The sequence below is a fragment of the Nicotiana tabacum genome, chromosome 2, assembly GCF_000715075.1.
Source record: "Nicotiana tabacum cultivar K326 chromosome 2, ASM71507v2, whole genome shotgun sequence".
NCBI lineage: Eukaryota > Viridiplantae > Streptophyta > Magnoliopsida > Solanales > Solanaceae > Nicotiana > Nicotiana tabacum.
In genome coordinates, this window is record NC_134081.1 from 29239243 (window position 1) to 29259949 (window position 20707).

At 39.6% G+C, this 20707-nt stretch overlaps 1 protein-coding gene across 1 annotated transcript; it reads left to right on the top strand.

The window, feature by feature from the left end:
- Window positions 1-3139: 3139 nt before the first annotated feature.
- Window positions 3140-5905, top strand: LOC107819897 (uncharacterized protein At2g37660, chloroplastic-like). The gene is made up of 5 exons (XM_075225526.1): window positions 3140-3290; window positions 4358-4480; window positions 5284-5570; window positions 5655-5691; window positions 5775-5905. Exons 1-5 carry the CDS (start codon window positions 3140-3142, stop codon window positions 5903-5905), a joined length of 729 nt encoding a protein of 242 aa, XP_075081627.1.
- Window positions 5906-20707: the final 14802 nt, after the last annotated feature.

The following is a 20707-nucleotide window of genomic DNA, read 5'->3' on the forward strand; positions in this document are numbered from 1 at the left end:
AGCTCAGAAGAAGAATTGCAACATATAACTAACTCCCCATAACTGCAAAAGTCGCAGAACTCAAGTCGTGGTCTGAACTGCCATAACTCCTCTGGGACCCATTTACACATAACAAAACCATCAGAATCAAATACCTCTAAATTAATCAAATCACAGAGGTTGTCAAGCCCGCACGTTCAATCACGAATCACCTGTATAGTCTTACCACATCGAAGGAACTGTCCCTTTCCTTAACCATGATGATTCAAACCAGTACTAACTGACTCAACTTCTTCCAATTTACTCTTGACTTGCCTTTGAAACAACACTTCTATTCAAACACACAACGGACCTCAAACAACACTCATCCTGAGTGACCAGAATCATGAGACCTCGTCGTCTCAATAACTGTAAACAATTTTAATTATACTCCCCTCATGCACACAATAGCATCTCCAACTGATACACCCGCTCTGAAGGATCTTCTGAATCCGAAGTTGTTTCCTCCATCTCTCTAACATCGCACAGGCAGACCGGGTGACAATCATAGAAATATTGCAAGTCTTTTTCACACTTTGCTAAAAAACTAATTCCTTAGCCACACGACGAACTCGAAAATACTTTGGTACCATACTTTACTTCTTGAACCCACTATAACCATTGTTGAGAGTCACCTACTCTGACCTGGTCCCAACTATATAGCTAGCAACCAGTGCTCCGGTAGCACATGAATACCCCAGAAGAAGCAATCGAATGACTCTATTTCCTTGCACGTTACCTTTACGAAGAAGTATCGAATCCGGGTCATTTCATGAACCCTATGCACCAAATAAGGTGAAATTGTAGCATAGAACCATCAAATCCCTTGCTCGACTTACCCTTACTGTTTTCTTCCTTTAATCATAGCTAATCCACCAACATACTGATAACCCGATACTACTAAGGCACATAACCACGTGACCTAATCACAAACGGTAGGCACCCCCACTTAGCTTTAAGACACAATCACATAAATCCATAAATTAAAATGACACCTCCTCGGTTACAATGATTTTGCACCGTCACTCCGCCAAATTTCACGCAATCTCTTGTTAAACTTTGCATAACATAACTTGAATTATCATATCCAAATGCACAATCGACCTCTTGCCCGCTACACTATCTTCTTCAAGCGATCCCAGCTCACATCGTAGTACATAGTTCATGTTGAATAGAAATTATAGTTCTTCACTGGACCTTTACTACAAATCACCCAACTCCTAACACCTCACAGGAGATAGACCACCTATGTAACCTCATATCGACATCTGCCAATGATATTGCCCTGATTACAGCCATGACGAAGTCAATTAATCCTCTTGAGCTCACACTCGTCCACCAATCGAAAGTGACGGTCGTTCCCATCAACATCAAATGAAGGTCTAGCGATGCATCCAAAACTTGAAGTCATATTACATCCCAAGCAAACTCTTTCAGTCATATTCAAATGTCCGAAGCACAAAGGGCACCATATGATATTGGGCATATTTTCATATGTTATAATGTTACTTTACTCATGTTTTAACTGCTTTTTGATGCTATTTGATCTTTAAAATGCCCAACATGGTTTAATTATTGGTTTATGACTAATTGAGTTTTGTGTGATAATTTAGGGTGTTTGGAGTGCAAAAATATGAAGAAAAGGTGCTCTAGCTAGAGGAGGAGAGGTTGGATGCATTGCATCCAACCTAGGAAAAAATCATATATTGTGTAACCTTGGCAATGAAGTCAGACCATAACATCTTCCTTAGCATCCGCACCTGGGCACAACTGAGATGGGATAATAAATGGTGGATGTGAAGCATCCACCCTAGCATACGAAGCTGAAGAATTGGAGGATGAGGTGGATGCGAAGCATCTACCGCAGCATCAATCCCTGAAGCTGAGTCGGATTAGGAGTAGGAGAACTTTAGTCCACGACTTTTGTACGCAATATATAAGCCAAAAACGCCTCTTTTAGGTCAACAAACATATTGGGAAGCGAGAAAAAAAGCCACGACAAAGCTTGGAACCCACAGAATTTGTCTAGAGTTCTTCCCTTTTCCTTCTTTTATTGATTTTTATGCATTCTTGGGAATTACTTGAGATTTTTACCATGAGCATGCGTGGCTAAGAGCCCTATTATTCTGGGGTCATGTGGGCTACATGAATGTTGACGTTTGAAGTTTAAATTGACGAGTTTGAAGTTTATTATATTGGGTTATTTATATAATTCGGTTTTTAATTATTTTACTGAGTAGCTAACAGTGAAATACTATCTACGAATCTAGAGTTGAACTCGAAAGTGGGAATTCCAGATTGCATATAGAATTAAATAGGGCAAGTTCTTGAACCCGGGCATCGGGGAACGAATTTGCAGTTAGGATCGAAATATACCTAATTGTCTTGCTTGGTTGAAATACAGGAAGTGTAAATGCATTCTTGTTAATCTTAATTCCATAGACATATAGGTATTAAGTTAGCTTGAATAGGCGAGTAAGAACTCGACATATTCTTATGAGTAATATCAACCCTGTAGATCAACAATCCAGATAAATCAATTAGTCATTTTAAGACGAAGAACGCAACACGATTGTTATCTAACCTGTGACCCTGTAATATCCTCTCCTACTCATTGTTATCCGAAATTGCTTAATTATTTTGGTTGATTTCTAGTTAATTCGTTGCTCGATAGTTTTAGGTAGTAAATTACTCACTTCTATATTTTGTGAGAAATCTCTTGAATCGATAAGTTAATTGAGTTTGAATCAGTCAAAAGTTAATCATAAGTCTTCGTGGGAATGATACTCTACTCACTACTCTATTACTTGATGACTACGTATACTTGCGTGAGCATTTTTAGTCGCAACAAATTTTTGGCGCCGTTGCCGGGGACTTAGAAATTAGCTACTTGAGTGAGTTAAGCTTTTATTAATTATTTGTTCAAGTTTTAATTTTGAGTTTGCCTTGTTTGTGTTAACGCATGCTCGTCTTTTGAATGCAGAGGAGTAGAAGAACAAACAGCCTCCTTCCTCTTGATCCTGAAATTGAACGAACACTTCACAGAGTGAGGAAAGAAGTCAAAGCTAGAACTAGAATAGAAAGAGAGTTGGATATCATAGTTTAACCATAGCCAACAGAGATGGACGGTAATGAAAATCGTGTGGTGATAGAAGCCGCAAGGCCTAATCTTGATAATATGACTCAGGATATTGTGAAACCTGATATCACAGGGCATTTTGAACTAAAACAGTGCATGGTACAGCTGATTAAGTCCATAGGGAAATATGTGGGTCTATCTCATGAAGACCCACAAAGGCACATTCAGAATTTCTTGGAAATTACAGACACCTACAATTATCCAAACGTTTCCAAGGACTATGTCAGGTTGACACTATTTCCCTTTTCACTGTTGGGAGAAGCTAAGGAATGGTTGCAAAAGGAGCCCGCGAACTCAATCCACACTTGGGATGATCTAGAAAGGAAATTCTTAATCAAGTTTTTCCCCACTAAGAAGACAAAGTCGCTGAGGAGTCAGATTCTTGGGTTCCAACAATGGGATGGAGAGACACTTCGTCAAGCTTGGGAAAGATACAAGAAGCTACTCAGAGACTGCCCGTATCATTGTCAGATTGATGAGGTGTTGGGTCACACTTTTGTTGATGGGCTAGACGAAGCATCAAAGATGAATCTTGATTCAACTTGTTGGGGTAGTTGCATGGAGAGGCCGTATAGTGAAATCCAACTCTTGCTAAATAACTTCACTGCTAATGATCATAATTGGCAAGGAGATAGGGACATACGAAGAGGAATTAAACAAAAAGCAGCCGGGGTAATTGAGCTTGATGACTTCTCAACCATGTGAGCCGATATAGCAAAATTGGCAAATCAGATGAATTGAATGACAATACAACAAACACAACAGATGCAACATGTACAAAGATGTCTATTTGTTGCGAACTATGTGGTGACAGTCATATGAGTGACATGTGCCCCACGAATCCTGAATCTATATATTATGTGGGGCAACAGAGCAGAGGTCCGATGAATCAGTATGAACAATATGGAAATACTTGCAATCCAAATTGGGAAAATCATCCTAACTTCTCATGAGGTGGAAACCAGCCAACTCAGAATCATTATATGTCCCAAAGAAATTTCAATCAACCTCATAAGCTACCCCAACAAATAGAAGAGAGTACAAATGACTTGTTAAAGAAGTTGTTGCTTGACAATCAACAGCTCAGGACCGATTTCAGAAATCTTGAGAGGCAAATGGGGTATTTAGCAGCAAATCAAATTACTAGACCTGCAGGCACTCTTCCCAGTGATACAGAGAACAATCCTCAAGTTAATGCAGTTACACTCAGAAATAGGAGGGAACTAGAAGACGTGCCAAAGAAGATAAAGGACAAGCCTATACCTGAGGGGGAGTTGACTCCTAAAGCAACGCACGAGTCAAAGAAAGATGAAGCCAGTTCAGGTCAATTAAGTGGATGGAAATTAAAATCCCACGGGTTCAAATCCAATTCGAGACCAAAAAAAAAAAAGAAGGTTATTTCTTCCCCTCTGTCTAACCCTTGGTGGACCGAGTTACTCCATACCTATACTGTGATGGTGAGAAGTAGCAGGTATTCAGTGGATATAAAAAAACTGTTGAATGGAAATCTGGTGATACATATTGTACTAGAACATATTGCTTTTGTCTTTCCCTTTTTCTCCCTTCAAAAAAGAATCCTCTAAAAGAAGAGATAGGAGCCCAAGCAGTTAGATTATTTTTGCGTTGAAGTCTTGTAACAATAATATTATGGATTGTTGTCCTATATGCATTCCTTCTCAAATCTATTGAGGAGGTTCTTTATAGCTTTCAAGAATGTACAATTTTACTGTATTTTAGGACTATTTATTTATTCTTAGGAGTTGGGATCACTCATCAATTGTTTCCAATGGTGAAGATGACTCATAAATTGCATGCTCTAACTCCGAATTTGGTTGGTCTAGTGGGTTTTTTATCATCTCATTTCAGTTGGCTGTTTAATAAGTAAATGCATGACTGAACTTGAAAATGTTGAACTTTCAAACAATGACTTAGGGGTTCGTATACTGGATTTTGAAGTATTCCAAAGCAACAACTATTCTTAGAATTTTGCTTCTTAGGCTTCTTAGTAAATGACTAATGCTAGAATCAATCATGTCAAGTGGCCATGAGCTTTAGGGTATGATGTAAATTGAGCTATTCCTGTTCCTCTCACGATCAAACAATTTCACGGCTCCCTCATTAACAAGTTGTTTACATTGTAGGATCAATTGTTTATAAGAAGTTGAAGGAGAGGTCAGAGAAATATACAGCGAGAGGATTGGTTAGAACGGAGGAAAGCAAACAAAAAATTGGCGGTGCCGATGATGTTTATATTGGTGATATCAGGGATACTGAGAGTATTATTCCTGCCATACAAGGTATTGATGCTCTTGTTATTCTTACAAGTGCTGTGCCAAAAATGAAGCCCGGGTTTGATCCAACTCAAGGTGGAAGACCGGAATTCTATTTTGAGGATGGGGCATACCCTGAACAGGTATAGAAAGCTATGGCTACTCATGTCCTCAGGTTTGTAGTTGTCTTTGTCTGACACAAAAAAATACTGACTTTGTATTTGTAGGTAGACTGGATTGGCCAGAAGAACCAAATAGATGCTGGTAAGGAGTCGTCTTTGACACTATTGTTACTGGATATAGGATGCTCTCTGTTTATCTTAGATATACTTTTTGCATGTTTACAGCTAAAGCTGCTGGTGTGAAGCAGATCGTGCTAGTTGGGTCAATGGGAGGGACAAATCCTAACCACCCCTTGAACAGTATTGGCAACGGGAATATATTGGTTTGTTCCTTGACTCTTTTTCTTTTACTTTGAAACTTATGCGTTTTAGTATTTGATTCATAGTAATAGATGTTATTTTTGTGTTTTGATTATGCAAGCGAGTTCATATGATATTTTTAGACTTATGTGGATGTTTGGTTTGGAGCCTCGAGGGCTCGGATGAGTTTCGAACATGTTTCGAAATGGATTGAATTGACATTGAACTGCTGGTATTGCTGGTGCCCAGTTATCGCAATTGCAAGCACCAGCCTCGCAATTGTGAAGGTGACAGTGGGGGCACATGTGTCGCAATTGCGACTTTCCCTTCGCATTAGCGAGTTCTGTCGGCTTTTGACTTAGTTTGCATTTGCGAATATTTGTTCGCTTTTGCGAGATTCCCATCTTCGCAATTGCGAAGCCTTTTGTCCCAATTGTGATGATGATTGAGGTTGTCAGGGTTCGCAAATGCGATCCCTGGTTTGCAATAGAGAGGGTTCGCAAATGCGAACCCTCTATCGCAAATGTGATAATTGCAGCAGGTACAAAGGGCCGGGAGACAGAATCTTTCAACACATTCTCTCATTTTAGAACCCTAGACTCGGTAGGAGGCGATTTGGAGAGGGGATTTTCCTCTATAAACTTTGGGTAAGTGATTCTAATTTATTTCCAACTATATTCCAGCAATATATCTTAGATTTTAACATCAAAATCATGTGAATCAAAGTAAAAATTTGTGAAACTTTGTCAAGTTCTTGAAAATGAGAATTTGAGTTTTGAGAGTCGATTTTGATTCGGATTTTGAAACTAATCACATATATTGGAATCATGGTGTCATCGGTTGATTCCGTCTACCAATGACCCCACGATTTTATATATGTGATTAGTTTAAAAATTCGAGTCTAAATCGATTCTCAAAACTCAATATCTTATTTTTTAAAAGCTTGACAAAGTTTCACAAATTTTCACTTGGATTCACATGATTTTGATGTTAAAATCTAACATATGTTGATGGAATATGATTAGAAATAGACTAGAATCACTTACCAAGGTTTGTAGGTGAAATTCCCCTCTCCAAATCGTCTCTTACCGAGTCTAGGGTTCAAAAATGAGAGAATGAGTTCAAAATCCCGTCGCCCAGCACTTTAACTAGCTGTAGATGTCGCATTTGCGACATAGTATTCGCATTTGCGAACCCTCGCAATTTCGGATCAGGGCTCGGATTTGCGAACCCTAGCAACCTCACGAAATCTCGCAATTGCAAGAAAAGTCTTCGTATTTGCGAACTGGCCTTTATCACAAAAGCGAACAATTGTTCGCAATTGCCAACACTGTCCAATTTCTGTATCCTTCGCAATTGCGAAGGGGAAGTCGCATTAGCGACAACTTCCCCTCCTCTATCACCTTCGCAAATACGACCCTGGTGTTCACATTTGCAACACCAAATCATCAGATTTCTTGAAATTTCAGTCAAAAACACTTCGGAATATGTTCGAAACTCATCCGAGCCCTCGGGGCTCCAAATCAAACATCCACACAAGTTTAAAAACATCATACGAACTCGCTCGCGCAATCAAAACACAAAAATAACATCTAAAAACTACGAATTGAACTCTAAAATGCATGAATTTCAAAGAAATTTTCAAGAACTTCTAGAATTACAACTAAACGTTCGAATTCTATCAAATCAATTCCAAACGACACCAAATTTTGCAAATAAGTTCTAAATACCATAACGGACCTATTCCATGTCCCAAAATCAAGTTCCGAGCTCGATAGCTAAAAGTCAGCCGACGGTCAAACTTTTCAACTTCAAATTACTGAATTTTGAAATCATCACAAATCAACCTATGGACTTCCAAAATCAATTTTGGGCATACGCCCAAGTTCGAAATCACGATACAAAGCAATCAGAATCATAAAAACATAGTTTCGGGGTCGTTTTCACAAAAATCAAAGTTTGCTCAACATTTTCTAATTTAAACTTCTAAGTCAATAATCAAGGGTCCAAATCAACCCGAAAGCCCCCCCCCCCCCAGAACAAAACTAACTAACTCCGCAAGTCATAAAATCATAAACACAAATATGTGAAGCAGTAAAAGGGGTAACATGACGTAATTACACAAAATGACCGATCGGGTCCTTACATTCACCCCTTCTTAAAACAAACGTTCGTCCTCCAACGTGCATAAGGACGTACCTGAAATGGTGAATAGATTGGGATAACGACTTTGCATGTCGTGCTCGGTCTCCCAGGTCGCCTCCTTGATCAGATGACCCCTCTATTGAATCTTCAATGAAGCAATATCCTTTGATCTCAAATTTTGGACCCGTCGGTCCAATATAGCCACATGCTGCTCAATATAAGTCAAATCCTCTTCCAATTGGACTATGCTGAAGTCTAGAACATGGGATGGATCACCATAATACTTCTGCAGCATAGAGACATAGAACACCAGATGAACCGCATAAACCAGGTGGCAAGGCAAGCTTGTAGGCCACCTCTCTAATCCTCTCATGGATCTCAAAAGGTCCAATATACCTAGGGCTCAACTTGCCCTTCTTCCCGAACCTCATCACACACTTCATGGGGGAAACCCAGAGCAAGACTCGCTCTCCAACCATGAATGCAACATCACAAACCTTCTGACCCGCATAACTGTTCTGTCTAGATTGGGTTGTATGAAGCCGATCCTGGATCATCTTGACCTTCTCCAAGGCATCTCGAACCAAATCTGTTCCTTATAACTTAGCCTCTCTTGGCTCAAACCAACCCACTGGAGAACGACATTGTTTCCTATATAGGGCCTCATAAGGAGCCATATGAATACTCGATTGATAGTTGTTGTTATAGGCAAACTCCACAAGTGGCAAGAACTGATCCCGAGAACACCCAAAATCCATAATATAGGCACGAAAAATATCTTCCAATATCTGAATAGTGCGCTCGGACTACCCGTCCATCTGAGGGTAAAATATTGTACTCAACTCAACCCGTGTGCCTAGCTCGCATTGTTCAACTCTACAAAAACGCGATGTGAATTGTGTACCCCGATCAGAGATGATGGATACAGGTACGCCATGAAGTCAGACAATCTCGCGGATATAAACCTGAGCCAACTGTTCTGAAGAATAGGTAGTCACTACCGAAATGAAATGTGCCGACTTGGTCAACCTGCCCACAATCACCCATACTGCGTCGAACTTCTTCTGAGTCCATGGGAGACCAACAACGGAGTCCATGGTGACACGCTCCCATTTCCACTCGGGAATCTCAAGCTGTTGAAGCAAACCACCCGGCCGCTGATACTCATACTTCACCTGCTGACAATTTAGTTACCGAGCTACATACTCCACTATGTCTTTCTTTATCCTCCTCCACCAATAGTGTTGCCTCAAGTCCTGATACATCTTAGAGGCACCCAGATGGATGGAGTACCGTGAACTGTGGGCCTCCCAAAGAATAAACAAACGCAAACCATCCACATGGGCACATATAGCCGGCCCTGCATCTGCAACACACCGTCATCCCTAATAGTAACCTCTTTGGCATCGCCATGCTGAACCACATCCTTGAGGACAAGCAAATGGGGGTTGTCATACTGTCACTCTTTGATACAGTCATATAGAGAACACCGAGAAACCATACAGGAAAGAACTCGATTGGGCTCCGAAACATCCAATATAACAAACTAGTTGGCTAAGGCCTGAACATCAAATGCTAATGGCCTCTCTGCTGCTGGTAGATATGCTAAACTACCCAAACTCTCCCTTTCGACTCAAGGCATCAGCCACTACATTGACCTTCTCGGGATGATATAGAATGGTGATATCATAGTCCTTAAGCAACTCTAACCACCTTTATTGCCGCAAGTTAAGATCTTTCTGTTTGGATAGATGTTGTAGACTCCGGTGGTCGGTAAAGACCTCACAAGGAACACCGTACAAATAATGCCACCAGATCTTCAATGCATGTACAATGGCTGCCAACTCTAAGTCGTGGACTGGATAATTCATCTCATGGGTCTTCAGCTTCCAAGATGCATAGGAAATCACCCTACCATCTAGCATCAACACCGTGCCTAGGCCAACATGTGACGCATCACAATACATAGTGTAGGACCCCGAACCCGTAGGCAACACCAACATTGGCGTTGTAGTCAAAGCAGTCTTGAGGTTTTGAAATCTCGCCTCACACTTCTCCAAACATTTGAATGGAGCACCCTTCTGGGTAAATCTGGTCATAGGTGCAGCAATAGATGAGAAACCCTTTACGAAACGACGATAATACCCGACCCAACCAAGAAAACTTCGGATCTCAGTAGCTGAGGACGGTCTGGTCCAATTTTGCATTGCTTCAATATTCTTCGGATCTAGCTTGATCCCCTCACTCGACACCACATGACCCAAATATGCCACCGAATCAAGCCAAAATTCACACTTTGAAAATTTTGCATACAACTTCTTCTCTCTCAAGGTCTGGAGTACGATCTTCAAGTATTGCTCATGCTTTTCCCGACTGCAGGAGTATACCAAGATGTCGTAAATAAACACAATGACAAAATGAATCAAGATAAGGCTGGAATACACTGCTCATAAGGTGCATAAATGTTGCTGGGTCGTTGGTCAGACCAAATGACATCACAAGGAACTCGTAGTGACTATACCGAATCCTAAAGGCAGTCTTTGGAATATCCGAATCCCGAATCTTCAGCCGATGATAACCTGACCGTAAATCAATCTTTAAGAACACCCTGGCACCCTGTAGCTGATCAATTAAGTAATCAATGCGTGGGAATGGATATTTGTTCTTCACTGTAACCTTGTTCAACTGCCGATAATCGATACACATGCGCGTAGAACCATCCTTCTTCTTCATAAATAAGATCGGAGCACCCCACAGCGACACACTAGGCCGAGTAAAACCCTTATCAAGCAACTCCTGCAACTGCTCTTTTAGCTCCTTCAGCTCTATTAAGGCCATCCGAGATGGTGGAATAGAAATGGGATGAGTTCCCGGCAACAAGTCAATACCAAAATTGATATCCCTATCGGGCGGCATGCCTAGAAGATCCACTGGAAATACATCTGGAAAGTCTCTCACTACTAAAACTTACTCAATGGTAGGAGTATCAGCACCGGTACTCTCACAAAGGCTAGATAAGCATCACACCCCTTCTCAACCATTCGCTGAGCCTTTAGAAATGATATAACCCTGCTAGGAACATAATCCAAAGCACCCCTACACTCTAACCGTGGTAAACCTGGTGTAGCCAGCGTCACATTCTTGGCATGACAATCTAGAATAGCATGATAGGGCGACAACCAGTCCATGCCCAAGATAACATCAAAGTCTACCATACTAACTAACAATAGATCAACTCTGGTCTCAAAACCACCAATGACAACTAAGCACGACCGATACACACGGTCCATAACAATAGAATCTCCCAAAGCCGTGGACACATAAATAGGAGAACTCAAAGAATCACGAGATATATCCAAATACGGAACAAAGTAAGATGACACATATGAATAAGCTAATCCTCGATCAAATAAGAGTGATGCATCCCTGTGGCAAACCGGAACCGTACTTGTGATGACTAATTCTGAAGTAACTGGCTCTGTTCTACCCAAAAAAGCATAGAATCTGGCCTGGCCCCCTCCTCTAGGGCAACCAGTATCCGCCCGTCCCACACCCCTAGCTGGCTATGCGGGTGGATCAGAAACTGGTGCAGCAATCAAGGCTTGAGAAGTCTGTGGACCTGACTGAATCCGTGGAGCCTGAGTGGCCTGTGGAGGTGCACCCCTCCTGAGTCTGGGCAGTCTCTAACCATGTGAAGGGTATTACTACACTCAAAGCAAACTCTCGGTGGGTGTGGCAGCTCGGACTCGCTCGGGCCTAGTCGACTGGACTAACCGCTGAAGGCACCCTGTGCAGGAGGTGCACTAGAAAGTGGTTGAGCAAAGTGTGCAACCTGAGACCTCTGAACAACCGGAGCACCACTAGAAAGTGGAAGTGCTGAATGAACTGGATGGCTCAAATAGACTCTACCATGACGGGCTGTAGTTGTAGCGTGACCACCACTAAATCCTCTCGTACCATGAGGCCTCTTGGCCTCCTAGTCATCTCTCTCACGGCCTCGCATGCCATTATACCTTCGTGCAATCTTAGCCACCTGCTGATTTGGAGTATTTGTCTTCAACTCCACAGCCATGCTGAATCTAATACCATAGTTGAGCCCCTCGATAAACTGACGGACTTGCTCTCTGACCATAGAAACCAAGGCAGGTGCATGTCTGGACAAATCACTAAATCAGACAGCATACTCCGACACTGTCATAGTACCCTGGCACAACTGCTCAAACATTGTGCCCCATGCATCCCGAAGGGTCTGTGGAATAAATTCCCTCAAGAATAACTCTGAAAATCGAGTCCAAGTAAGTGAAGTTGCCTCGACTGAGCTACCCTCCTCGTACACTCGCCACCGCTCATATGCCGCTCCGGAAAGCTGGAAGGTAGTAAAAGCAACCCCACTAGTCTCAATAATACCCATCGTACGAAGAATATGGTGGCACTCCTCAAGAAAACCGTGTGCATCCTATAAATCCAAACAACTGAAAGTATGAGGGTTGTACTTCTTGAACCTCTCGAGCCTAAGTTGCTCCTCCTCAGATGATGTTGCCCTAACAACGGACTGAACCGGAGCAACTGGCTATACCGGTATAACCTCTAGGACCTGTTCATCTTGGACCTGCTGCTCTGGGGTACGGGCTGCGGGAGTCTGCGCTCCTTCCCCAGCCTGAATATGGCTGGTGCAAGTGGAATCAACCCCACCTGAGCTAAGGTACCGAGCATGCTCAAGAACTATGCGAGGGTCTCCTGAAGTGCTAGGGAGGCAACAGGCTCCTTGAGTGCGTGTCCCCCAACTGGAGCTACCGGTGGCTCCTCTGCCGCAGCTCAGGCAGGTGCTCTAGCTGCACCACGTGCCCCTCATCGGCCTCTGCCTCATCCCTAGACTCACGCGGCTCTAGCAGGGGACGCGGGTATCTGATCATCGGATCCAGCAGTGTGTGTCCTCACCATCTGTGAGAGAATAGAAAGTCAAAGATTCAGTTTTCGAAGTCAACTAATTCGCACGATAAGGAATCAAAGAAGTGAAATTTTCCTAACATTTCTGTAACCTCTCAAAGATAAGTACAGACGTCTCCATACCGATCCGCAAGACTACTAAAACTGCTTATGACTCGTAACACCTATGAACCTAGTGCTCTGATACTAACTTGTCACAGCCCCAATTTCCCTCCGTAGGATGTCGTGATGGCACATAGTCTCTACGATAAGGTAAGCCTAACAATAATAATAACTTGGCGAAAACAATTATCAAAATACTAAGATGAAGCTGAATAGCTTATATAACCTCCCGAAACAAAACATAATCTCATCAATACACTCCACCCAAAAACGGTGGAACTGAGTCACAAGCTCTATAGATTAAAACTAAAATATCTAATACATCACTGTTTTAAGGAAATACAACAGTAGTAAAGAAAGGAAGGTGACTCCGAGGTCTGCAGATGCCGAGCAGGCATACCTTGAAGTCTCTGTAAGGAAGCTACAAATGATCTCTAATGGCCTGCATGAGCAGATGTACCTGGATCTGCAAAAAAATATGCAGAAGCATTGTATGAGTAATGACGAGGCCAGGTCGAGTCACCCACTAGGATATAAATAAGCAATATGCAGACAACTAACTGATATGAATTAAGATAATAGCTTGAACTGATACCAGAAATTTAAGCACGGAAATAGAATAAAAGAAACAACTAAAGAGGACCACAATGATCATGTACGGACAACAATTGCTAGAACAATAAGGAAATAAATAGCAAGAATCACAATGAGGTACCGCCTCGTGTACAATAAGAATCACCACCTAGGTACCGCCTCATATAAATTAAGAATCACAACTGAGGTACCGCCTCGTATAAACAATTTACAATCTCAATCACAATCTTTCCTTATACCGCCGCATGAGCCTTACATTTGAAATAGGTTTTGAAAATAGTTTTCCCGAAATAGCTACATGCACTTTAGCCCACCTTATGATGTCGTGTGGCTTCACGTAGTTCCCCTACAAGCAACACATACATAAGTCACACCTTATACCACCGCATGCACATCAATCCCAAGCCCTATATCGCCGCATGTGCGTCAATATTATATTACAATAACAACTCGCACCACAAGTGCCCATATATCACAATTTGCCAACAATCCATAATATCAATATTTAAACAACAATAGCCCATGGCTCCACCATAACGGATACAAGAATATCAACAACAACAATTAATGTAAAATGTTCAAAGAATGATGTTTCAGCAATAACAATTTCGCCTCAACGTGATAATGACTTTCACAACTTCAACATCAATAACTCAACAATGAGAGACAATATATAACTACGATGCTAAATAAGAATAAGTCACAGTGGAAGAGAAAACGTGTAACAATGACTTCAAATAATGGAAATCAACAAGGAAAGAGATAACATGAACAATAACTTCAAATAATGGTAATCAACAATGAAAGAGATAATATGAAACAATGACTTCAATTGATGATAATCAACAATGAAAGAGATAACATGTATAATGACTTCAAATACTGATAATCAACAATGAGGATATAGCATGTATTAATAAAAGAGGCAACAAGTTCAACTAAAACATGAGAGAAAATTATCAATTAGGAGGTGGAACAAGTGTTAACGAAATCATTCAAGGCATATAAGAATAGACTAACATAAGTAAGAATAGATTGACTAAGAGAATTTAGAACATGATATGGCATTTCAATTAAAGGATGAAAATAGTCTAAGTAGCCTAAATCGGTCAAATACCACATACAACCCGCATACCCACTCGTCACCTTGCGTACAAGAATTTAGCATAGCACAATTGAATCAAACAATACCAATCCTAAGGGGTAGTTCTCCCACACGAAGTTAGGTAAGACACTTACCTCAACTAGGCCAATTCAACACTCGAAAATAGATTTTCCATTAAAATTTGCCTCCACACGGCTCAAATCTAACCAAAATCGACTTAATATCATCAAACAATGCTAGAGAATTCAATTGTAATAGATAAAGCTAAGATCTTTACACTTTATCCAAAAAGTCAACAAAAGTCATCTCGGGGCTTGCCCGGTCAAAACCTTGGTCCAATGGTAGATTTCGTCTACCCATGACCCCACGAGTTCATATATGTGATTAGTTTCAAAATTCGAGTCCAAATCGACTCTCAAAACTCTATTTCTTATTTTCAAAAACTTGACAAAGTTTCACAAATTTTCACTTTGATTTACATGATTTTGATGTTAAAATCTATGATATGTTGATGGAATATGATTAGAAATAGATTAGAATCACTTACCCAAGGTTTGTAGGTAAATATTTCCTCTCCAAATCGCCTCCTAGCGAGTCCAGGGTTCAAAAATGAGTGAATGAGTTCAAAATTCTTGTCGCCCAGCCCTTTAACCAGCTGCAGATGTCGCATTTGCGACACAGGGTTCGCATTTGCGAACCCTCACAAGTGCAGACCAGGGCTTTCATTTGCGAACCCTGACAACCTCATGAAATCTCACAATTGCGAGAAAAGGCTTTGCCATTGCGAACTTGCCTTCATCACAAAAGCGAACAATTGTTCGCAATTGCAAACACTGTCCAATTTCTGTTACCCTTCTTCTGTCACCTTTTCAAATGCGACTCTGGTGTTTGCATTTGCGACACCAGAGCACCAGACCCCAGATTACTTGAAATTTCAGTCCAAAACACTTTGTAACATGTCTGAAGCTCATCTGAGCCCTCAGGGCTCCAAACACAACATCTACACAGGTTTACAAATATCATACGAACTCGCTCGCGCGATCAAAACACAAAAATAACATCTAAAACTACGAATTGAACTTTAAAACGCATGAATTTTAAAGAAATTTTCAAGAACTTCTAGAGTTACAACTAAACATCCGAATTTTATCAAATCAACTCCAAACGACACCAAATTTTGCAGACAAGTTCTAAATACCATAACGAACCTATTCCAAGTCCCAAAATCAAGTTCCAAGCTCGATACCTAAAATTCAACCTACGGTCAAACTTTTTAACTTCAAATTGTTAAATTTCGGCAAATCAACACAAATCAACCTATGGACTTCCAATAATTTCGGGCATTCGCCAAAGTTCGAAATTACGATACAAAGCTATCAAAGTCATAAATACACAGTTTCGGGGGTCGTCTTTACAAAAATCAAAGTTTGGTCAATATTTTTTAATTTAAACTTCTAAGTCAAGAATCAAGGGTCCAAATCAACCCGAAAGCTGCCCGGAATAAAACTAACCAACCCCGCAAGTCATAAAATCATAAACACACATGTGTGAAGCAATAAAAAGGTTAACGGGGCATAATTACACAAAACGACCGATTAGGTCGTTACAAGTTCTTCCTTGTTCTACCAATCATTATCTGTATATGATCATTGTGGTTCTCTTTAAAATATTTCTTTATGTTATTTCCATGCTTCCAATTCTGGTATTAGTTCATGCTATTAACTTGTTTCGCATCAGTTATTTCTTCGCCTTTCATTATTTATTCTTATTATGTTTTCATACTACTTGTTTATATCCTAGAATATTTCTTAACCTGGCATCGTCACTACTCTACTGAGGTTAGGATTGATACTTACTAGGTACCGTTGTTGTGTATTCATACTACACTTCTGCACATTTTTTTGTGCAGATCCAGGTACGTCTGCTCGTGCCAGAGACTTCAAGGTATACTTGCTCGGCGTCCGTAGACCTCAGAGTCACCTTCCCTTATCTTTACTTCCTGTTGTATATTCATTCAGACAGTGATGTAGTAGATATTCTAGTATTACTCTGTAGAGCTTGTGACTCAGTTCCACCGATTTTGAGAAAGTGTTTTGTCGAGACTCTGTTTATGGGAGATTTTATGAGTTTATTAGACTTGTTTTAGTAATTTTGTTAATTATTTCTATCGATCCATTATTGAATATTAGGCTTACCTAGTCCTAGAGACTAGGTGCCATCACGACATCCTACGGATGAAAATTGGGGTCGTGACATTGAAATAGTTCACTAAGCTTGATTTGAGATGGTTTTGATGTTGTTATGTGGGATTTGAGGCATCGAGCAGGTCCGTATTATATTTGGGACTTATTGGTATGTTCGGACAGGGTCTCGAGGGGCTCGAGTGAGTTTTGGATAGATTTGGGGTTGTGTTGCGCTCGTATTTGATGTTTCAACGTCGTTTCTTCAAGCATAAACGGTCCCACATTAAGCAATGAGCTCTAAATTCTTTTTTGATTGAAGCATTAGATTTGTATCATAATTACGGAGCCACATAAAAAAGAATCGTCGATTGTGGACATCATATGAGGAAGTTATTCCACATTTTAGTATTAGAAAAGATAGTTGGTGCTGGTGATTCGCAGATGCGAAGTGGGGTCCGTGTCTTCGATCCCGCAGGTGCAAAATGTGGTCCGCAAAAAATAGAAATGACAGAAAACATAAGGTGCGACTTCTTGGGCGCAAAAGTGGAATTTTTGTGTATTAAAAAATTCAAACTATGTTCTTTTTGTATTTTAAGCATATCTCGAGTTCTAGAGCTCTGATTGAGGTGATATTCGCAGAGTTCTTCTCCTCTTTTCATGGGGTCAGTATCTAACCTCAAATTTTATATTTGAACATTATTACACTAGTTTATTTGTGAATTAATCCATGTTTTGATTAAAGAAGTTGGTGATTTTTGTCTAAACTTTTTTAAAGTGAATAATTAGATTTTGAACAACGATTCGGAGTCGGATTTGAGTGAAATTAGTATAGTTGGACTCTTATTCGAATATGTTATCAACATTTGGGAGTTTTGTCGGGTTCCAAGGTGTGGTCTCAGGTTGAGTTTTTAGTTGACTCGGAGTATTTGATTAAAGATTCAACCTTTATCACTTGGGTTTGTTTTCTATGGCATTATTTGATGTTTTTAAGTTGTATATTGCTAGTTTCGAGCCGTTCGGAGGTTGATTTACGCGGGATGACATTTCTAGATTATTGTTTGTCTTGCTCGGTATTTCATTTAAATTATTAGAGACTTAGAACTAAGTGACATATCTAAACTTGAATTTGAGGATATATAATTAACCCTGGGAACTTTGTTATATGAGATGCATTTGAAAGTACAAGAGGGGGGAGGGGTGAATTGTAGTCTTTTTAAATTTCTAGTCGACTACTCTTCAGACCTAGTCGACTAATGGGGAGACAGCCTACACATACTTTTAGTACTTCGATTCAATCAAATACTAATATCAACAAACAGTAATTGCTTAAAATAAAAATATGAAAGCAGTAAGGTAAATGACACCAGGAATTTTATACTGGTTCGGAACCAATGTGGTATCCTACTCCAGTCTCCTTGGGTTGCAAGGATATTATCTCTTGATCTCTTTGTAATATGAGTTAAGTACAGGTTATGTGATTTTCAACGTTCACCACCAACATTTACAGGGTTGGTTTTCACTCGCTCACCAATAACGACCCTTTGGTTTTTACTCGCTCACCAAAGAAACGAACAATGATACAACCTCTCAGTATTTTTCTCTTTCTCTCTATCTTTTATGATACGTGTAAACTTAAGAATACAGAGCTTGACTAAGGTGTAGAAGGAGTAGGAAAATTATCTGCGAAGCTGGTACTTCTTTACTGGAGCATTCTGGTATTTATAGCTATTGTCTGGAACTAGCCGTTACTGATGATTCCTTGATTGTTGGCTTTGTCCCTTCTTCCAAAATATTACTGCCAGGATGTATTTCTCCTTAAGTTAAGAGACCAATGGATTCTCTTTGAATTTGGACAGTTTTTTCTTTCCTTTTGAACTTTGACTCAATCTTCCCTTTCTAACATTGAGATATACTATTTTAATTCTTTTCAATACATATCTTCAATTTTCCTTGTTTTGTTGTAAGTTAAATCTTCGGTGAGATTTTCTTTCCTTGTACTATGAATTTGGTCCTTCCTTGACAACTCTGTATGAATCTGGACAATTGTCGAGTCTTCTTTCAAGCCCGTTGAATTTCTTTCCTTGGTCTTCTACCGGATTATATTGCACAAGAGAATTCTTTGATTGCAACAAAATTGTTTCTTATATGAAGAGAATCATGCATCCCAATATCTTCCTTCAATGGATAAGTTTTCCATATCTTCTTTCACGTAATGGAATATTTGACCACATTATATGGATGTGATTCCACATATTGTGTTGTTCCTTATATTGTGAAGGACTTTTCCTTTTGAAGCATAAGTGATTAAATGCCCTATTGATTGTAATAAGGAAAGATCGTAAGTAATTCCACCTTCTTTCTTTAACCCACGTGGGATGCTTTTTCCCACTAAATATTTTCTTTCCTTCTGTTTTTCTTGTACCAATCTTCTAAAGATCTTCTATGTTTCTTTTCTATATCTTCTTTGATACATTTTGAAACTTTCTTCCAGTAAGGTAAATCATCCCAATAAATCTCAATAATATCCTCTATAAGAGCAGTATGCATTGTAAATATTTCCTTCCTCAACTTTGTAGTAAATCAACCATTATTCTTCCATCTGCTTTTCATAATAAACCTGTATCAATAAAATAAATTTACCACAAGTAAATGTTCTTTGATTAAACCTTATGTTGGTTTGGTATCATCAAAATTAGTCTATGAAACCTTGAGCTAACAATCTCTCCCTTTTTGATGATGGCAAACCATTGAGTACAAAATATAAAAATTTAATCAAAGAAGATCAAATGAAACACATTAAAGAGATAAGTAAGATAAACTGGTTACTTTTCTGAAGTTATCTCTTCAATGTATAAATGACGGAATAAGTAAAGGCTCCCCCTCACTTTATGCGTTCCTCAGTTATGCTCCCCCTACCATCATGTATCGTATCTGTATCATTTGCAAGGAAAGTTTTGTACCAACTATTCTCTCCCCCTTTTGTCATCATCAAAAGGGTGGAATCATCTTACATGAATTATGTAAGCAAGTAATCACAATAATCACATATTTAATCCCGAAAATTTGGTAGAAAACTTAGTAAAATCATATGAATGAAGCTTAGCAAAAATTAAAAAAACACTCACAGGATACTTGATTTTGTTTTTTCTCAAAACATCATTTAGCATATAAGAAGGTGTAATTGCACATAGTCACTTGAAAATCGCTAGAATGTTAAACTTTCAAAAATTTTGAATAAAAACTTAAGACCCTTAGAAAGACTGCAACATATTAATGCATACATGAGTCAAAAAATGGACATGTATTCATACCACCAATAATAAAAGGATATGGGATCATAATTCATATCACCAAAGAAAAGAATATTTGATCATTCCTATGAAAGTCATTTTCTTTTTAACTTATGTAGAGTAAATCTTCATGAAATGACTATTTGAACATTTCCTTCGATCATCTTTCCTTCACACATGATCACGAGAACCATATTCTAAAGGATTCATCACTTAGCATGAAGTCATATAATCCAGCTTATCCAGTCTTAGAACCATTTTCAAGCATAAAATAAGTCATTAGTATCAAGTGATTCATCTCTGACTTTCAGGTCAACTTTTCTTTCCTCAATGTAAGAAAATAATTGCACGCTGCAATAGCTTCTCATGGAGAAATATTCACTCTTGGCTGGATGAGCCTGTTGAACCTTACACTTATCTTTTTTATGACATGAAAATATTAAAAATCTACATGCCGATATTTCTATTTCAATCCACTTTGTTGCCTGCAAG

What these genes read in the sequence shown, in the direction of transcription:
- LOC107819897 (XM_075225526.1), top strand. Translation starts at nt 3,140, where the DNA reads ATGGACGGTAATGAAAATCGTGTGGTGATAGAAGCCGCAAGGCCTAAT. An exon ending in ATGGGGCATACCCTGAACAG is followed by an intron (nt 5,571 to 5,654) that starts GTATAGAAAGCT and finishes TTGTATTTGTAG; the next exon opens with GTAGACTGGATTGGCCAGAA. An exon ending in GAAGAACCAAATAGATGCTG is followed by an intron (nt 5,692 to 5,774) that starts GTAAGGAGTCGT and finishes GCATGTTTACAG; the next exon opens with CTAAAGCTGCTGGTGTGAAG.